The following is a 21,180-nucleotide window of genomic DNA, read 5'->3' on the forward strand; positions in this document are numbered from 1 at the left end:
GAAGAAGCAACTAAGGTTTATTTACAGTTGTAAAAGTTGCAATACTTATTCATAAGATAGAAGGAATAATGGAATATGAGGTGCTACTCAATTGCTGGTAAATCCACAGTAATTGAATGATAATTCTTTTGGTGCTGTCTGCCATTCTGAAGACTTTGCAAATTCGGTTATTGACATCGACGAACCTGAGTTCAAATAAACTGTTCAGCCTGGTATAAAAGTAGAATGTCTCCTCAACTGTCGCCTAGTGCAAGCGACATTTGAGAACTTTTTATCAGGAGTCATCTACGTTCGCAGTCCTCAACTGTCGAGCCTGTGCAAAAATTGAAGAGTCCTCTTCTGTCGGTGGCCTAATTAATTCCACGAGAACCTATCAGAGAAGCCGTCTTTTCAAAAACGCTTTCTCTGATTGGTTCTCGTGAAATTAATCACGGTTAAAATTTAACCGGCTGTTGTGCAACCGGGCCTTGGTAGGCATAACCTTAAAAAAAACCTTTATTCACATGTTTCAAGACAAATTTGAAAATTTTTAATTCAAAAGTGGACTTGAAAGAAAATGGCATCGATATGTTGAAACATGTTGTGAATAAGGTTTTGAAAAAATGTACTTACATTTTTAATTTCAACAAACGCATACCGTCACTACCTACAGTACGTATATCATTGACCGAGCGAAGTGAGGTCTTGAGGTGCGTACAGACTTTCGCTCAGCTCCGCAACCGAACGTCACTCCAGCAGAGCGATTGATGATCGACCGGGGAACGCGAGAAGATCAAACATCTCCCGTAACGTTCATGATGGGTGCGTGGGCGGAGCGTTCTCGGTGCGGGTTGGAAGCGCGTATATGTGTACGCAGCTTAAGATTCAAGTCGACGGTTTGGAATTTCTCTTAATGTTTAAATGTTGCGCATTTACAGCGAAACGCGGTAATAGATTTTCATGAAATTTGACAGGTATGTTTCTTTTTAAATTGCGCGTCGACGTATGACGTATATACAAGGTTTTTTTGGAAATTTTTCATTTCAAGGATAATATAAAAGAAAAAGGAGCCTCCATGATACGCCAATATTACCGTAAAAATCAGACTATAGAATTATTCATCATAAATCAGCTGACACAGATGTGTGGAGAAGCCAGTCTATTGCTGTATTTCCATAAGGTCTATAGTTTCAATCAGGTACTTGTGGATGAGAATACTGCGTGAGGTCTACTGTTCACAGAACTACTAGTATTAATTGTCTTCAAGTTTATTAGGTACCGTACTCATCTAAATGGTAGGGTTGGTACATCAAGTCAATTATTCAACAATTTATTCACTCAAATACAACTTTATTAGGCAAGTACTGCAAAAATATAGTTTCATGATAAAATTTCAAGGAAGATGTTTGATTTTGAGAGAAAATTTACAATAATAATCTATCGATTAGTAACTATAACCTACGTAATCTATTCTTACAATAGGATAGAACACGAAACTATAAGCACATTCATTATTATATACAGGACAAATAATTATGTTCAAATGCAGGAATACCGAAACTGAAGTGAGAAGAAGCAAGAAACACATACTACTCATCACAATCATAAGTAATGAAAAGTTATTGGTTACGTACGGTGAGGTTCACGTTATAATGGCAGTGGAGAAAGATCAGAACGTTGCCGATCCTCTGTCAATGCCTTCTATAGAAGGTAGCTGGATACAGGTTTATTAATTAATATTAACTCGACATTGTCGTTTAAGATGATAGCAATCAAATCAAACACTGCCATTATAACGTGGACCTCTGGACCTCACTATAGTAAATCACTAAGTAGAAGGAATTAACTCTTTCTTCTTCTCTGTGAGTAAATAACAAAGTTTTGATATGAGAATAAATTGATTTTCTTGTGCATTTTTAAAAATTCTAATAAGAATGTTTTAATTCTTTCAAAGCACAATTAGCATGGAAATCGGAAACAATGCCATATCAATATAATGATAATACAATGAATACAATAATATCGATAAAACATCACGAAAAAAGCATCAGTAGAATAAAAACATTTGATTGAATAAAGTTATCACAGTCAAATATACAATAAAAATACAATCTGCACAGTGTTCAATATAATATTACGGCACAGTGAATTATTTGAATTGAAATAAGTTTCATAAATTATTGTAGAGCATTTTTCAGAGGCAAATTACTATAGAACCTATTTTTATTTCTATTTAAATCTAGTCTTTCTTTCTCCTGGTTCTGAGTTTACGCTGCGGTGCAGGAGTACCGGTCAGTCTGTTCAATATGGACACAGGTGACTCGCTCTCCATTTGAGGATCCTGAAAATTAAAATTGATTATAATTAAAACCCACGATGGATGCTGATGTAAAATTGAAATGGTAGTTCAAGCAACAGTTGTATTATGGAGTTTTTATCATGTGCGTGAGTCTTCTTGCAACTCCACTTTTCCAAGTTCTACTCCTTGTTTCAAGAGTTTTTTATTAATAATAATATTAGAAGAACATCCAAATTAAATGCAGTAAATCACTCCGAAGACTTCTGCTAATGCAAATATTTACAACAGGGTAAACAACTATAGTGAGTCCACGTTATATTGGCAGTGTTTGATTCAATGGTATAGCTATCTGTCTATCATTCAACAAAGCCGATAGCGCTATCTCTTTCTCGCTTTGATCTGTTGTCTGATCTTCTTTTAACAATGTAGAATTAATAATAATTAACAAAATATTTCATCTTGACTATGTAAATTCATTATGAATTTTTGGAAAATATAATTTCTTGCTTAATAAAATATAATTGATTATTTTAAACGAGAATGAACAGTGTTTATTACATCAATAAACCTGTATCAGCCACCGTCTATAGAAGGCATTGACAAGACAGAGAGGATCAGCAACGTTGTTTTCCAATCTTTCTCCACTGCCATTATAACGTGGACCTAACTATAGATGGAAATTCGATGAGCACTACTATTCAAAAACTATTTGTCAGCCCGGGAGTGACAAATAAGTCTTGAATAGTACCTAGTGCTGTTGTCAATAGTCGCAGTAGCAGAAGTCTTCGGGGTGATTTACATAATTTAATTAGGATTTTCGAATAATAATAATTATTATTAATTCATTAGCATTTGAATAAATGCAATTTCTCAGTCATTTTCTTCTGTAGTTTTTTATTCTTTAACATTATTCTCTGTTCTGATAAAGTTCGATTATCTTCAAATATTCTCTTTGGCCTAATGCTTTTATGATTGTATTGTGAATGAGTGCAATGTGCCTAACAATAATATCGAGTATTATTGACCGAGCGAAGTGATATCTAAGATTCAAGTCGACGGTTTGGCATTTCTCTTAATGTTTAAATGTTTATATGTTGCGCATTTACGGCGAAACGCGGTAATAGATTTCCATGAAATTTGTCAGGTATGTTCCTTTTTTAATTGTGCGTCGACGTATATACAAGGTTTTTGGAAATTTTGCATTTCAAGGATAATATAAAAGAAAAAAAGAGCCTCCTTCATACGCCAATATTAGAGTAAAAATCTGGTGTGGCGCACTCACACAACTTTCCTTGCCGATATGAAAATTTATCACCTGACGCTAGTGTTCCCGCGCATCTCAAGTCTACTTTTCAAAGATCCAAGCCAGCTGGTGACAGGACAATAACGCTGGAGACACACGAAGTTTGCTATCTCTTCATAGTGAATGATTTAATAGAATCAACAGTTTGCAATTGAAATAATAACATTCTCTTGGATTTCGAGCTTATTTTGAATTTTTGGTGAAAATGTTACTGGACATTAATTGTAGAGATTTTCATGCTCAATCTTTTCCAATCGAAATTTTCTGTTTAAATTGTATCTGAAGCCTGATAATTGGAAATTAAAATCAAACTTTGCATAGATAGGGTGGAGCTCCTGAAATTTCTACTGATAAGGGACTTGTGGCAGTTGATAGAGCTTATAAATGACTATTTAAGATATGAATTTAATCAAAATCGTTGGAGCAGTTTTTGAGAAAATCGCGAAAAACCCTGTTTTTGACAACATTTTCACCATTTTCATCCGCCATCTTGGATTGCATTTTATCGAAAATTTTCGTGTCAGACCCTTATATTGTAGATCCTTAAGTTCCAGATTTCAAGTCATTCAGTTAATTGGGAAATGAGATATCGTGTACACAGACGCACATACACTCATATACACACACACACATACAGACCAATACCCAAAAACCACTTTTTCGGACTCAGGGGACCTTGAAACGTATGGAAATTCAGAAATTGGGGTACCTTTTTTTCGGAAAGCAATACTTTCCTTACCTATGGTAATAGGGCAAGGAAAGTAAAAATCAGACTATAGAATTATTCATCATAAATCAGCTGACAAGTGATTACACAGATGTGTGGAGAAGCCAGTCTATTGCTGTATTTCCATACAGTAAGGTCTATAGTTTCAATCAGGTACTTGTGGATGAGAATACTGCGTGAGGTCTACTGTTCCCAGAACTACTAGTATATAATAATTGAGTACATTTTCCTTTGTGTAAATTATTGGGAAATTCTATGATTTTTAAAAGCCGTCAAAACAGCAGTTCTACAGATGAAATATCTCGACTATGAGTGTTCTTTTGAATAAACTGCTCTACCTACCTACCTCATGCATGAGAAGGAGGTTACAAATTCCATTTCTCAAGGATGGGGTGGACCCCCTGTTAGTTTCCCAGGAAGGAGACTTATGCCAGTTGATAGAGTTGATAAATAACTATGTCATATTGTATAAATAAATAAAATAAATATACAGGGTATTAACCCTCCTAGTACCACGTGGTTGCATGAGACATAGAAGACCAGGTGGGGTCGTTTCCGACCCAGTCACCAATTATGATCTTTTCCTCACAAAATTTCATTCAAATTCGAATAAAAATATTATTTATTTGAACATTTATATAATTATTTAAAAGAAAAAAAAAACACTTGAATAATTAAAAACTTTTTATAATATGAGTACAAAATTCCAGCTTTCCAGTGGTTCTAAATCTACATAAGAGTGTGGTTATACCACGAACAAGCTTGCTGGTATTTACAACTTAAAAACTAAATCTGCATAAAAAAGGCATAGAAATACGTAATGACATGCCTAGATAGGATAGAATTAATCTGTTATAGTTCATAAATTAGTTCTATTCTCTCTGGGAACTTCATAACGTGTTTCTATGCATCTATACAGATTTCATTTCTATCTGTAACTTGAAATTTCATTTCTATCATTACCCACGATCAAGTATATACAAGCTAAAAGTGTGAATAACTATTTAACTTAACTAAGAACGCAAATTGAATAGTGTAATATAAACAATAAGAATCGAAAGAAGTTGAACCATAAAGGCCATGTGGGGTCAGATGCGACCCCGTTCTCAACACCTAACATTAAAATTGGCAATAATAAAAAAGTTTACTTATCACGAACGTGAGCTCTGGTCTGTCTGGAGAAATACTGAAGGAAAGGTTACATGGAAGAGGGTGGCGTTTCCCCCATCAACATGCCCACAAACCGATAAGCAATGGCGCCTGGGGTCGGATATGACCCAACGTGGTACTATTCACTATTTAATGTAAGTTCCGACTTGATGTAAAACGTACCTATATAATATTTGGCATTAAATTAATTCCAATTCCGAAGTTTTACCTACATCAATTAGGGCCCGACCACAATGAGAGCGTTCTGCGATTCTATAGGTAAATTATTCATATCTAAATCTTAGAGCAATCCAAGAAATAGATACTGTACCTATAGGATCGCAGATCGCTCTCTGTATGGCCGGGCTCTGAGAGTACCGTATCTAAGTTAATAATGGACCAACTACTCACATCAGCAAATTCTTCGAAGGAAATGTGAGGCATGGCGGTTGGTTGAGCGAGAAGACGTCTACCACCGCTCACTGCAGGACTTTTCGTGTTAATCTCCGACTGCAAATTCTCTGTCACAACAAAATATAACGTTGGCAATTATTACGGTTACATCAAGTCAACATTCATTCTTTTCAACTAATTTTGCAATTATTTGATAAATACAAGTGTAACTCAAGAATAGATTAGAATTTTATTAGTCATTCAATATTTTAAAAAATACATCGACTTCGTTAAAATATATCCTTATTATATCACTATTATTCATTAGTCAGTCTTAAAAATACAAACATAAAATTATCAAGCCATGTAAAACATGGATCACAAGTTACCTATTATATCATTATAAGAGAAATGGCACCCAGTTTATTGAAAATAAATCATTTACTGTGTACAAACATTCATTAACTAATACATATTTTATTTTTACATTGAGAGAATGCTAGTAACTTTTATTGGTGTGGTGTGGAGTTATATAATCTTTTTGACATGAAGTGCCAGTTTCTCTGAGATTTGGAATGGCTATATTGTGGAATTTTAAATCTATTTCGTGTATTTAAATATTATGGTGATGGTTTGTATCATATTCAGCTTTTTTTTTTGTAAATAACATAAAATATTAAAAACATACAGTGATGGCAATGTCAGCAATCCAAGTTTTATTAAATGTGGTCTACAATGAACATTGAAAGGCAAATTACACATGATTCTAATAGCTTTCTTCTGAAGATAGTTACACATCTTGTAAACAATGAATAACGAACAATTACGAAAAAACAACAGAAGTTGTCAATTTTCACTGTGGAAATGCTGACGATTTTGTCAATAAACAATTCGATTGGCTTTTGAAGGCTCTCTGGTTCCCAGCAATCCACATTCCAAACACGATGGAGACTTAAACATTGTGACGGATTCATAATCTATAAAACGTACTGTGATTATAGTTAAAAAAAATAATAATATTCATGTGAAAAACACTCACTCAGGATGTTGGCATGTGGTGGCGATGTTGATACATTCTGCGCATGCGTAGATACCGCCGATCGAGTGCTAAAAGTAAATAAATAAAAACAATATAAAATTTAACATAATATAACGTAAAGGTAGAGGAGAAGTATTTAGAGAAGGTTCAATATAGAATCTATATAATTCGTAATAGCTATATGTACCTTTATCAAGTTGTAATGGATACCGAATTCACTTTTTAAAAATTCAAACTATAATAATACATAAATTGAAGATAAATTTCACTTTCAACACATTTTTATACTCATTTCACAAAAATCTCAAACTTTATATTACATTTTTGTAATTTCTTCAGCTTAGTTTTCTAAAACAATAAATTTTTATCAATGTAAGACTACATAATAGGAACTCCAAAGATAACACTCCACAAGATAGCAAATGGAAGAGGAAGAGCAGTTACTAATGTTTTTTGAAACAAACGCAGCACTTGAAACTTGGAAGTTTAATAATTCAAATAAGAGATAAGCGCTTGTTGAAGAGCAAAATAGAGAAACAAGACTATTGAGTCTTAATTCAAAACTATAATAATACAGTTTATGATCTTGGTTGGAGCAAATTGTCAATTGAAATAATTATTAGACAGAAATACATGGGTGTGGAGGGTGTTGAGACGGACTTTTTTCATCTATACTTTTTTTTTCATCGATTTTTCATCTATACTGCATACCGGATACCAATAATATTATGGTGTACACAATCAGTAAATAATACAATTTGAAATGTAAATAATTTCTTATTACATATGAATAAGTTAGAATAACTCACTGTTGATAAGGAAATAGACCAATTGCATAAATAGCAAGCCATATGTACAGGAGAAGAAAATGAGAAAAGAGTGAATAATGTTGTCAATGTACTGTACTTACACTCTTTTAGGTTTTCTAGCAGAGCTGGTTTCCGTTTTCATGGGCTGCAAAGAAATAATAAAATTAATCCAATTAATTTTAATGATTTGGTATGAATTTATAGATTTGGACATAATCTAAATATTTCGACTACAATGAGACAAAATTGAGAAATAATGGCTGTTTTTTCATGTATTTCTTTAACTATAGACTATTGTATTTTCAATGTTCAAATTTTCGTTTCATAATAATATTAATATAATTATAATTCATTAGCATTTGGATAAATTTAATCTCTAATTTATCAACATCTGCGGATTTCCACATTGGATATGTTTATATTTTTAGTTTATAGTAGTAGGCCCGGCTGCACAAAAGCCGGTTAAATTTTAAACGTGATTAATTTCACGAGAACCAATCAGAGAAGGCCTTTTTGAAATTTGGAGAGGGCTCTGATTGGTTCTCATAGAATCAATCACGATTAAAATTTAACCGGCTTTTGAGCTACCGGCACCAAATATGACTTATTATTGAAATAATAATATAAATTATAACCTATATTTATTAAAATCTGGTGTGGCACACTCACAGAACTTTCCTTGCCGTTATGAAAATTGATCACCTGACGCTAGTGTTCACGCGCATCACAGTCTACTATTATTCAAAGATATACGCCAGCTGGTGACAGGACAATAACGCAGAAGACACACGAAGTCTGCTAACTCTTCATAGTGAATGATTCAATAGAATCAACAGTTTGTAATTGAAATAATAACATTTTCTCGAATTTCAAGCTTATTTTCAATTTTAGGTGTTATGAAAATGTTACTGAACATTAATTGTAGAGATTTTCATGCTCAATCTTTTCCACTTAAATTTTTTTGTTCAAATTGTACGGTATTTGAAGGCTGATAATTGGGAACCTGAAATCGAACTTTGCATAGATGCGGCAGAGCTTCTGGAATTTTTTCAGATATGAGACTTGTGGCAGTTGATAGAGCACATCAATGACTATTTTAGGTATGAATTTGATCGAAATCATTGGAGCCGTTTTCGTGAAAAACCATGTTTTTGACAACATTTTCACCATTTTAGCCGCCATCTTGAATTGCATTTGATTGAAATTGTTCGTGTCGTATCCTTATATTGTAAGAACCTTGAACACACACACATATAGACAAATACCCAAAAACCACTTTTTTGGACTCAGGGGATCTTGAAACATATAGAAATTGGGGTACCTTAATTTTTTTCGGAAAGCAATACTTTCCTTACCTATGGTAATAGGGCAAGGAAAGTAAAAATAATGATAAACTAGTATCGAATATCACACGACTACCAATCTCTAGTAAACACTAATAATGACTTAGTTTTCTCTAGATTAGTAAATAAGAGGGTTTACCAATTTCAAGTATGTTTATTCAATAATGATGGATCAGAAAATTGAAAACTTGAAAAAAAATCAATTTGAAATATTGTGAATTGTATGAGAACATTTGAACTCACCTTGGCTCGGGCTATTCTCGATGGGCGCTCGGTTTTAGTATTTGTTGCAGGTCGTTTGTTTTCAGAGAGAGGAGAGAAGAATACATCGTCCAGATCATCTTCTGATTGCTCAGATATCTTCACTTTCGAGTTGGAACCAGTGTGGCGCTTCTCAATGGCGGATTCGCTCTTACAAGTTCGGCTTACTGTCTCAAGTTTTTTGATTTCATCAGCTTTCAGCTCCAAATCTTTCCTAGCAGCCATCAATTCGTTTTCAACTTGACGGAGGCTGCTTTCTTTTGTATCCATCTCTTTCACGAAACACTCGTGTTTTGCTTCCAAGTTGTTTAGCTTTTGTAGGATAGTTTCGTACTTTTCATTCTTTGATTTCAACTCTTCTTCCAATCGGTGATTCTTATTAATGTAATCTTCGTTGCTAAGATTTAAATGACCTATTTCTGTCACCAAACGCTCATTGATTGCTTCTTGATTTTTCAATTTCTGCAATTGACTATCATCTGATTCACTCTTCAATTGCAGCTCCTTCATGAGTTGGTCAATTTTTTCCAAGTGTTCTCTGCTAGTGGTATCTGCTTCATTCATCAAACGCTCCTTATCAGCTTCTACCACAACAATTCTCTGTAATAGACTCTCGCATTTCTCATTTGTCGATCGCAGTTCCTCCATCAACTGCTCATTTTTCACGGCGTATTCTCCGTTAGAAGTGCTCAATTCATTCAGCAAACGATTATGACTTATCTGCAGGTCGTTAAATTCCTGCAGCACACTTTCACGTTCCCCAATCAATTTCTTATTCTCTTCTGTATACTCTCTGATGCGACATTCTCTACTGTCTATTTCTTGCAACAAACTTTCATGCTTCGCTTCAAAATCACTCAACTTCTGCGCTAAGCTTTCGTTGGCCTCATCCTTCGATTCAAGTTGTTGAACCAATTGTACATTTTTGTCATTGAGTTCCTTGTTACAAGTGATTAGCTCATCATTCGAAGTTTTCAAGGTTGATGCCATTTCTTTCATTTCAGAAATAATTTTCTCTGACTTCTTCAGCTGCTCCTGATTACTCTCCGAAACAGATTTGCACTGTTCCAGTTCAACATTTTTCCCGTCTATTACTTCTTTCAGCCGTGCAATCTCTTCTGCCTGAATTTTCTTCACAACATTAAATTTCTCTATTGTTTCTTCAAAAACTGCCTTCTCTTTTTCGAAATCCTCCATCAAATTGGCAGTCTTTGATTGGAAGTTTATGATTTCTTTCATTTCAAGTGACAGTTCTGTTAGTTTTTGTTGAAATTGCGACTTATGAACTTCATTTTGATCTTTCAGACGCTCTATATCTTCTGATAGATCAACAATTTTGTATTCCAAATTTGTTTTCTCCCCTTTATAATGCTCCACGACAAGTATCAGCGAATGGTTATTTTGTCTGAGTTTTTCAATTTCATTTGTCAGCTCAAATATTTTCTGTTCAATTTCTTTTGTCTCGTTCTCTTCTTTATTCTTTTGCTCTTCTTCTTCTTCTTCATCTGCTTGACAGCGAGTGGACAAACCATTGTCAACTTCAAAAGTTTGATTTCCTCTACAAAATGTAGTAGTCTTGGAATTGCTCCCAAGAGATTTCGATTTACTAGTCACATACTCATCAGATAACGACACATTAGGGGCTAATGATTTGGAGAATTGTTGCCTTAAACTGTTTGTAATATTATCAGGCACGGTTTTTTCAGTGAAGGTGGACTGCAACGAAATTAGAGATGTCTGTTGCTTTGATAAGTTCATTGAAAGGGCATCGAAAGTATAGTTTTGTTGCATGGAAGCCAAGTCCTCAGTTTTATTAGCGAGAGTCGATTGCAACGAATTCAGAGATGTCTGTTGCTTTGATAAGTTCATTGAGTCGATTCCGAATGTAGAGTGGTGTTGCATGGTGATTGAATCATCTGCCAGACCTGGATTGTCGTATTCCAGTGAAACCTTTTGCAACTGGTTGCACAATGTGTTGTGTGAATTGTCGTCGAGCTTGGTGAACAGCTGTGCACTTCGCTCATTCATCACAATGCTGTTGTCTTCATTAAAGATGTCCACACTTTTGGCTCCATTTCGTTCCAGCAACTTCAACTTTTGTTGGAGACACTTGATCTCAGCCTCTGCTAGTTCTATGTAGTCGTTCAGTTTCTCGTTGTCAGTTTCGAGCTGTTCGAGTTTCAGTTCCAGTTGGTGGTTCTCCTCGGATTTGCTGGCGGTGATTTGGTTGGCGATGGCTAGAGAGCGCTTGGCATCCTCCAATTCATCTCTGGCGACCAGTAGATCGCCTTCCAGCTTTCCGTTTTCAGTTCGCACCTCGTTGTAGTCAGTCTCGAGGTACTTCATCTCATCCATAGCCTCCTTGATCAGCGCATTTCGTTTGCTAACTTCCGCTTCGAACTTTTCCTTCATGTTGTCCATTTCACCAAGAATACGCAGTATATCTTCATCGATCACTGCTTCCCTCAACGTTGCAATGTTCTCAATTCTGCGCATCAACTTCAACTCGGCATACTTCTTGCTCAGCTCCAAATTCTCATTTTTATAGTGATCCAAATTCGATTTTAAGCTATGTAAATCATTTTTCAATAAGTTGTTCTCCTCTCTGAGAACAGCTACATCATCGTCAACGTGTGAAGTGTTGGCTTCAATCATCGACAACGAACAATCGAAAACCTTTCGTTTCTTTGTGGCCGATTGGCGGAGACCATTCTCAGCATCCACCTCGCAGTTGACACGACGCTCCAGCTCGGCTATCACTCTGTCCTTCTCATCGATGACCTTATCCTTGTCTTCGATGCGCTGCTTCAGCCGATCTTCGATTGTTTTGATGAGTTTGCCATACTCGACGGCCAGCTCCTGTCTCAGTTCGTCCTCCAAGCCGGAATTCATCTCCTCCAACTCGTCTACTTTGTTCTTGTATGAGACGATCTTCCTCTTCTGGGTGTCGATTGTGGCGAGCAGCGACTCTACAATCTGCTTGCTTTGGTCGTGGACGTTGGTGACGTCAGCGTACTCGCTGTCTTCCTCGACGTCCACCTCGGTCAGAGTGCTTCGTGCCAGCGTCGACGATTTTGTGCCGCGCGAATGTTCGGCAATCGACCTGCGCAGCATCGCTGATCGCGAACGACGCTTCTTCTGCTGCCAGGGCTTCATCGACGTCGTCGTTTTGCGTGCAATCGCTGATGTTTTCAACACTTGATGTGTCTCATCCAACGAGAAAGCCATATTGATATTTACCATCATCACTATTTTCTCTTCTCCTCTCAATGCTTTTTGGAAGAGCTGGGTGAGCTTTGACTCTCGATAGGGAATTACACACCTGTCAGCTCTGTTCTGGTTTTCGCGAATAATATCGAAGCACCTGCTAAGGACGTGCAGTGAGCAGTTGATGTGTTGTGACTCCTTCAGTCGCTCACCGACGTTCAGTGTCTTCTTCTGGCGCTCAGTGCCTGCTAGATCGCACAGAGACAGCTGACTGATGACAATGTCATCGCCGGTTTCTGCGGCTTCTGGACTGCGCACCAGAGTCAGCGTGAATATGCAGTGACTGCGACTCGACTGTGCGTTCAGGCCGGTCATCGCCACCTGCAGATTGTTACTGCCATAGATCAGCACTCTTCGCGCATCATGGATCGACGTCACGTTCACGTAGTTCAGGTCTTTCACAAAACTGTTTTTCGCCGAGTCTTCGCCGATTTTCAAATGTTTCCGTTGACTGTTTGATGTGAGCGGCGGTGTGAGCAGGTCGTATATACACTCGTTGTAGATCTCATAGAAGCTTATCCATAACGAGTACGTACTTTCAGGCTTCAACACAACAAGAGAATTGGTCTCTTTTTCTAAAATCATGTCCATCATTTCGAAGTCGTGTCCACTTTCTGAAATAAAAACAATATATAATCATTTCCAACAGATTATATTCATAAGCAATATTATATTTTTGGAGTTTTTACACTTGACGCTGAAATTCGTCAAAGTTAAATCAAGTCAAAACCTAGAGTACAATATTAATTTAATCATTTGTGCTGAGAAACTTCAATATTCGCATTTGGGAAAGGAAATGAATAATAAATAGGGAGGTAAAAACGTGTGGCAGTTAATACATAGCCACCTCTAATACACCTTTATTAAAGGTGGCTATGGTTAATATCAACAACAGTTAAAATACCAAAAGTACAAAAATTGAGACTGGCTTTGTGAGTGCAAAAATACAGTAAGAAAGTGAATAAATAAATGACGTCATTCTAAACATTTCATCAATAGTAAGGAGCTCATCAATATCCCAACCTCGTATTTACAAGGTTGATAGAACCTTTACGTTACAACAAATAAATGACGGAGTTTACAATCATAGAACAGCATGTTCAATTCATTGTCAACAACAAAATCATATAAATCATAGAAACAAGAAAGAAGATCGAGAATAGTTTATCTTACCATGTTGGCTCAATTTATGAACGGTTTTCGTTGAGCTCTGAAACAAACAAACAAAAACTTTAAAGGAAGACAATAAACAATCATATCCGTAATTGAATATTCTAGAATGACAACTGAATAAAATTATACAATTATAATATACTTTAAAACTACAAGTATATTACGTACGAGATTCAAATATTATTATAAAATGAATCAGAGTCATGTTGCAAAGAAACTATCTAAAATCTAAATAAGTTATTCAAATTTTTATATTAGGAAAGTTCAAAACTAAATATAATTCTATTTTAAATTTATTACAAAAAATGAAATATTAATACATCTTCCTATTTTCCAAATTGTGACATCTTAAGCTATAGATCATTTACAAACTTGAACATAATCGCTCTGTGAATTATCTCCTATCACCACTACAAAACTTTTCCACTATCTGAATTTAAAAAAATAAATGGTACAAAATTGTTCTTCATCACGATTCTTTGCTTCAAGCAAAGCTTATAACCACAAATAATAGAAAAATCCATTATAGTTGAACAACTCTACTTTGTTCAAGATTGTGCTACCTATCTCCAATGGCAGACGCTGAGATACATAGAGATGGCACCCATGTTATTCGAATTGGGTTCTTTCAGTCTCTAAAGTGTATATTAGTCACTCTACTCCCTATGTAAAAAAAAGTAGTACTTTAGAATTATGGTTCAGAGTAAAATGCATTTTTCAATAGTGGTAGGAAATCATACTCAAAATAGAGCATTCTAATAACATGAATTCAAAATATGCATAATAGGAATATTTTTGTGTTGTAATTCTCTGAGCTCATTAATAATAGAGTAATGAGTTGACATTGATTTAAACTGAATGCGTGAGCTTACCTGTGAATCATCACTATTGCTATGATTTATAATAATCTGTTTAAGCTCGGAGTGGTTTTTTAGCTCATTCTCAGTCATTCGTTTGACTATTCGTCCGCAAGGCATGTACTCCACGTCATCAGTTTGCCTGTCTTCGATTGATTTAAACACAAGGCAAAGGGCGCGCGGTATTAACCCTGGTTGCTGACTTGTTCCTGAAAAATTCAATTACTGTATTTTAATTCTTCTCATTGAAGGAAAATTACCAAATTGATTTCATTATACAATATTTATATAAAGGTAAAAATTAAATTTAATAGAGGTACCGTATGTTGAATAAAAAAAAATAATAATAGTCAAGATTGGATAATAGATTGTGATAAAGGTAAAAATCAAATTTAATAGAGGTACCGTATGTTGAATAAAAAAAAATAATAAAAGTCAAGATTGGATAATAGATTGTGATTGCATTCAAGTCTAAATAAAATGAAACTTCAAAATCTCTCTATGGCTCTACTTTTTTAAACTTTAGCTTCTTCTTGAATAAATTAATTACGTATAATCACTTGGATGTTAGTAGTTATTGGGAGGATTGCTGATGAGAGATAAATAAACTTACAGACCAATTGGTTCTTAAAATTACAAAAGTATTTAAGAGCTCATAACCATTGGAATTTTCATTTCATACTTTTATAAAAGCATCTTACTTATAATATTACTTGAATTGTATAATTTACTGATGACAAGACAGAACTAAAAAAATAATAAACTAACTAAACAAGCTAAAGAACATATGATTATGTTCAACTAATCAACTGATCGAAAAACTTCATCATCCTCCCTTTTTGTCAGTTTAAACTCCTTTTTTATGCTTTCCGAAAAAAATTAAGGTACCCCAATTTCTGAATTTCTATACGTTTCAAGGTCCCCTGAGTCCAAAAAAGTGGTTTTTGGGTATTGGTCTGTATGTGTATGTGTGTGTGTGTGTGTACGAGTGTATGTGCGTCTGTGTGCACGATATCTCATCTCCCAATTAACGGAATGACTTGAAATTTGGAGCTTAAGGTCCTTAAACTATAAGGATCCGACACGAACAATTTCGATCAAACGCGATTCAAGATGGCGGCTAAAATGGCAAAAATGTTGTCAAAAACAGGGTTTTTCGCGATTTTCTCGAAAACGGCTCGAACGATTTTGATTAAAGTTGTAACTAGAATAGTCATCGATAAGCTCTATCAACTGCCACAAGTCCCATATCTGTAAAAATTTAAGGAGCTCCGCCCCATCTATGCAAAGTTTGATTTTAGATTCTCAATTATCAGGCTTCAGATACAATTTTAACAAAAAATTTCCAGTGGAAAAGATTGAGCATGAGAATCTCTACAATTAATGTTCAGTAACATTTTCACCTAAAATTAAAAATAAGCTCGAAATTCGAAAAAATGTGATTATCCAATTGCAAACTGTTGGCAACTGTTGATTCTATTAAATGATTCACTATGAAGAGATAGCAGACCTCGTGTGTCTCCAGCGTTATTGCCCTGTCACCAGCTGGCTCAAATCTTTGAATAGACTTGAGATGTGCGGGAACACTAGTGTCAGGTGATCAATTTTCATAACGGCAAGGAAAGTTATGTGAGTGCGCCACACCAGATTTTTATCTTTCTAGATTAATATTTTACTTTCTTTTCTGGGGTCTGTTTTTTGGTGGCGAGAGCTGAGAGCAAGGTGCTTATTCAATTAGATTAGATGGAGGACAACCACTCGCAAAAAAGAACATTTTTGACCGAGCGAAGTGAGGTCTACATTTCAACTCGATCGGATTTACTTTTGTCTTTATCTATGTATTGTGTGATCCGCGTTCTAGTAGATATAATGCTTCTGTAGCAGTCTGAATGTTCCTCTTCGTATTGCTTTTCAACGTGTCAGATTTTTAAAATGTTGTATTTCAAGGATGATATTATAAATTTTATTCTTGATATTGTGTTATGTATCTTATTATGTACACAATATATTTTTTTTGACGAGCTTATACATTGTAAAAAATGTCAGGCAGAATAAACAATTTGAATTTGAAGGATTTGTCTCGACTTTTTTCTGCTTTCATCTCGACCTGACCAGTTATAGTACAACTTTGTAACTTGGACCGCAGGCTAGTCCAATACGGCCCGCGATGTTGCTTTGATTAACCCTAAGAAAACGAATAAAAAGTGGAAAAACAGGACTTGAAACAGATTATCTGTTACCAAAAATATACGAATTTGGAAATACATTCAACAGACTGGGAATATTGCGCATTGTTTCAGTATGAATAACAGCCTTCTTTTGCTTCACATAGATTTTCATAGCTTGTCTTGTTTGGAATGAGTCTTCCAAAGACTGCTAATCTGCATAAGTTTCTATCTTACTTTACTTGTCTATAAAAATCAATTGGTTTATCATGCATGTTTTTGTTATAATACTATTCTGTGGCTCGCCAGCATATATTATGTTATTTCATCCGGCCCTCTCCTTGAAAAGTTTGCCCATCACTGCCCTAGGGCATGGCATTCTATTGGAGGAGGCAGTGCTTTGAATATAACTGCGCAAGGACTATGGTTCAAAGAACTACTATCTCAATTATTATCATTATATCTTCATCACTTATCGTAGCTGCTAAACACGGACGAAAATTTGATATCTCGAATTAATCAATTTTTTAGTGTCTTTGCCATGAAATGATTTAATTTTTCCAGTAATGTGAGTATCGTAAAATTTTTAATAAGTTGAATTATACTTCACAAAGTTGAATTTATTGCATACAAGTTTTGTATGTTCTATGTTGTTTTGAATCTTGATAAATTGTAACTTTGCCACAGTATTTTGCAGTGCCTACAGTAACTGAATTATTGTGGAAATTATGAAGTTTTTTAATTTCTTCAAGTTGAATCAAATTAAAGAATTTGATCCCAATTTTATACTTTTGTGTTTCCACACATTAACTCCATTAATGTAAAAGTTCTGAACTTGTTTAGTTTCAACATGATTATTTTTCATTTTCAGTTGGATACTTTTGGCATTTTGATAGATAAAGTGGATTGATTGACTACTTGTAAGAAGAGAGTACCTTGAATGGTAAATGTTTTTCCAGCATTGGTGGTGCCGTAAGAGAATATCAGAGAACTGAATCCATTCACGAAGTCTACCACTGACTCCTTCACACTTTTCTCAAATACTTCTTTCTGAGAAACATCAGAAGGGAAGATGTGTGTGAATGTGTAACTGGAATAAGAAATAAATTGATTAGTAAAAGGCAATGAAGCTAAAAATGAAACTTTATTCTTCATTTGAAAAATACATTTAAGAATTATACTGAGAGCAATTATTGTAATATAGACGCTGCCAGTTGGAACCTGAACTATAACTAAATCTACTCATGGAATGTCTAGCCCAAAATAAAATTCAGCATGCTAGGATGAATCTACATCATAAGATACATGATATTCAACAGCAAAAACTAATAAAAATGAACAATTGAAGTGCTACTTTTTAATCTTCTAAACTTCGTTTTTCAACATAATAGCAGACTTTTTGAGAAAAAGCCTAGCTATATTGGTAGGGTATTTTATAATAAACTACCAAATACATTGAAAAATCAGGAAAGTATAAAAATATACAAGAATCAACTAAAAAAGTTTTTAGTCGATGGAACATTTTATAGTATCCAAGAGTTCCTTTCCGACTGAATATCTGGGTTTGTTTCAAAGTCTTGACATTCTGTGTGTATGAATACTCAGTATTTTCTATGTTATAAATAAACTGGACAGCCTTTTTACATAGGTACATACTGCGAGTTATATTCAAACCATATGTGTATATATATTACATATGCATATTATATGGTATATTGACTTGTCTTGTACTCCATCCTGGGGTCCCCAAGATGTAAAAAAAACATAAGTAAGTATGAACTTTATACTATTGGCTCATATCATTCATGCAGTAACGGTGATTCACACACTGCATCAAGGAACTCCAAGACAGCTCTCAGAAAACTAATGAATATGCAGTACAATTCTGAATTGTATATTGAACAAAACAAAATATTCTTTCTAGAAATCCAATTTCTATTTTTTTTTTCAAGTAAATGGGTCTATTAATGATTCCTGTTCGTTTTCAAATTCTAACTGCGTCAGTTATGTTTCAACAGGATTGAGCTACATTAGTAGACTTGAAGGAAAAAATGGCTAAACCACGCTAACCTGTACTCCTCGTTTCCTCTGCTGAATTTCCTCGAACCTCCAGTAGCTTTTACTAACAAAGTATTCGAGTCAGTAACTTCGAATACATCGTTCTAAAAAAAACACACACAATAGTTTAATGGGGTTTATAAATTAATTAAGAACATTTCAAATTATTTAAGAAGGGGAAAACTCAGATATGAGCTCTGAATTATATAGAAAATACTGAATCGAGGAATAGAAAATACTGTATTCCAGGGAACCGGAGATAAGAACAATCTAATGAGTACTAGTTATAAAGTCCTCAATATTGATTTAGTATAGTTTCTAGATCTATTACTTGATTTGCTATGAATAGGAGAAGGTCTAATATTAATCAATAAATCGTGGTATAGGAGAGATAATCATAACGTCACCAGAGTCAGCAGTGGAAAAAACGATAGGCAGTAAATAATGAAAGTTATATACGTTTACTTGTGAGATATGTGAGAAATTCTATATAATAAGAATAACCAATCAATATGGCTATTCCCTATTTGGGCAGTTTACAACACTTCTTTCGCGGTGTTCTTCTAAGCATTTTCAGCAAGTATTGAGTGCATCAGTTCCTCCATCAGCAGCAAGCTCATTAAGACACCATGTCATGTCATGTCATGTCACCATGGCGACACCATGAGCTCATGAGGACACTAGTACAGTCAGACACTGATTCTAGCTATGATACATCTTCGACATTACATCATAGCTGGAACCGGTTTCCAATTGGTCTGGCTATTTTGGTGCCGTATGCAAGGCAAATGCGTACGGTGATCCACCTCCGAACCGCTGCAAAATCGAGTCCCATAGCCTCCGGCTCGGTGAAATTTGTTTGTTTGTACAAAGAGTGGTTTCTACAAGGTTCAACATTTATCTTAGTTTTTGTTTTTAATAATACGATGTTACTGACAGGCTTATAGAAAGTAAAATAAGTGTGATATAGTGATACTTATTCATAATAAAAACCGAAAATTACTATACTGTATACATAAATGACTCCTATCATAATGTGAATGAAATTCAAATCATAATATGAAAGAATAACAATAATCTATATTATATCAATGATGAAGAAACTGGATATTATCAAAAATTACACGAAAATTTATTTTGAGATAAACACACACATGATTAGTCACCTAGATTTTATTGAAAACAAACTTTCTTAATGATTATTTAACAATACTGACTGATGAGTGGTGGTTTGGTTGAATGAAATTAAAAAATAGAATCCTAAAAAACGCATGGCATGCAACAGTTTTCAATATAAAGATGAAAAGTATTAAAACAGTTATGATCATATTTAATAGCAGAAAATATCATCCATGTTCACAAAAATCTGATAAATTGATGGTTGAATAACCAAGTACTTACACTTTCATTTATTTGTCTTTCATCGTGAGGTTTCACCCGCAGGTATACCTTAATAGAATCCATTTCTTTTGGAGTTGATTCTTCCACTTCGCTGAAATTGAACTTCCTCTTAGCAAGGGGCGCTGAATAAAGACTTGATCCCTTTTTGCTAGCCATGATCGCATAGTTTTGACAGATCTGTAAAAAAGCTCAACATTAACAGGAATTAGCCTACTTCTTTAGTTCAACAACAAAATGAATACTATTAAATCACAGACATGGTTTTCGAAGCCTGTACATGCTTGTATCAAGCATGCGCAGAAAGTTCTTTTAAAGCTGAAACGCTTTACGAAGAAAATTGATGTTTTCTCGTCTCCATGTTATGCTTACTAAATACTAAAATACTTAATAACTAAAACTTAAAACAATATGGTGCTAGGCCTATTTTCAAAAGTTTCATTACTACTTCGTAAAAAATATAATCATGAAAAACTTACGGTTATGATGAATTACTGAACTAGTAATATGATGTGAAGATTTTCATCAATTACACAGAAAAACAAATATGAACATTGAACATCAAAACAAAATGAAAAGATTGAAGTTACTGAACCAACAAAACAAATCCAAACTTTTTGACTTCTGCCTTAGTGCATTCTGCCTTCTGCCATTTTTCAAATCTTCTTTTACACTCTAATAATTTTACAACGGATCTTGAATAAGTGCTGCCAACACTTCTCGCAGAATGGTCATAGTGGTGGTCAAAGAAATAAAATCTGAGCGCAGCTATCTGAACAACCTAACTGTTCTTCACAAAAACCAAAATTGCTTGACTATACAGTAGACGTTTATTATATGCTTGATTTTTATTATTCGAATGTAAACTTTTGAAAGGTGTGTAATGTTTTCATCGATGCTATCCCAACAAAAATTGTATGAATGTGAGTGTTTTCCATGTAGAGATGCCACCAAAGAAAG

General features: G+C 34.6%; 1 protein-coding gene across 1 annotated transcript; it reads right to left on the reverse strand.

Annotated features, from left to right (window-relative positions):
* Positions 1–1,293: 1,293 nt before the first annotated feature.
* LOC111051630 (kinesin-like protein KIF20B) lies at positions 1,294–20,893 on the reverse strand. The gene is made up of 11 exons (XM_039430208.1): positions 20,700–20,893; positions 20,224–20,400; positions 18,835–18,926; positions 17,700–17,854; positions 14,615–14,808; positions 13,743–13,779; positions 9,285–13,183; positions 7,800–7,843; positions 6,890–6,957; positions 5,869–5,978; positions 1,294–2,320 (listed from the first exon to the last, which is right to left on the reverse strand). The coding sequence occupies exons 2-11, from the start codon at positions 20,377–20,379 to the stop codon at positions 2,219–2,221; spliced, it is 4,857 nt and encodes a 1,618-aa protein (XP_039286142.1). The 5' UTR covers positions 20,380–20,400; positions 20,700–20,893; the 3' UTR covers positions 1,294–2,218.
* Between the last annotated feature and the right edge of the window lie 287 nt (positions 20,894–21,180).

This window comes from Nilaparvata lugens, chromosome 6, assembly GCF_014356525.2.
Source record: "Nilaparvata lugens isolate BPH chromosome 6, ASM1435652v1, whole genome shotgun sequence".
Lineage (NCBI taxonomy): Eukaryota > Metazoa > Arthropoda > Insecta > Hemiptera > Delphacidae > Nilaparvata > Nilaparvata lugens.

Coding starts and splice junctions, on each gene's coding strand:
- LOC111051630 (XM_039430208.1), bottom strand. CDS start 20,379: ATGGCTAGCAAAAAGGGATCAAGTCTTTATTCAGCGCCCCTTGCTAAG. Junction 18,927..20,223: donor AAAGACAAATAAATGAAAGT/GTAAGTACTTGG, acceptor TGTTTTTTTTAG/AACGATGTATTCGAAGTTAC. Junction 13,184..13,742: donor TCATAAATTGAGCCAACATG/GTAAGATAAACT, acceptor TTTTTATTTCAG/AAAGTGGACACGACTTCGAA.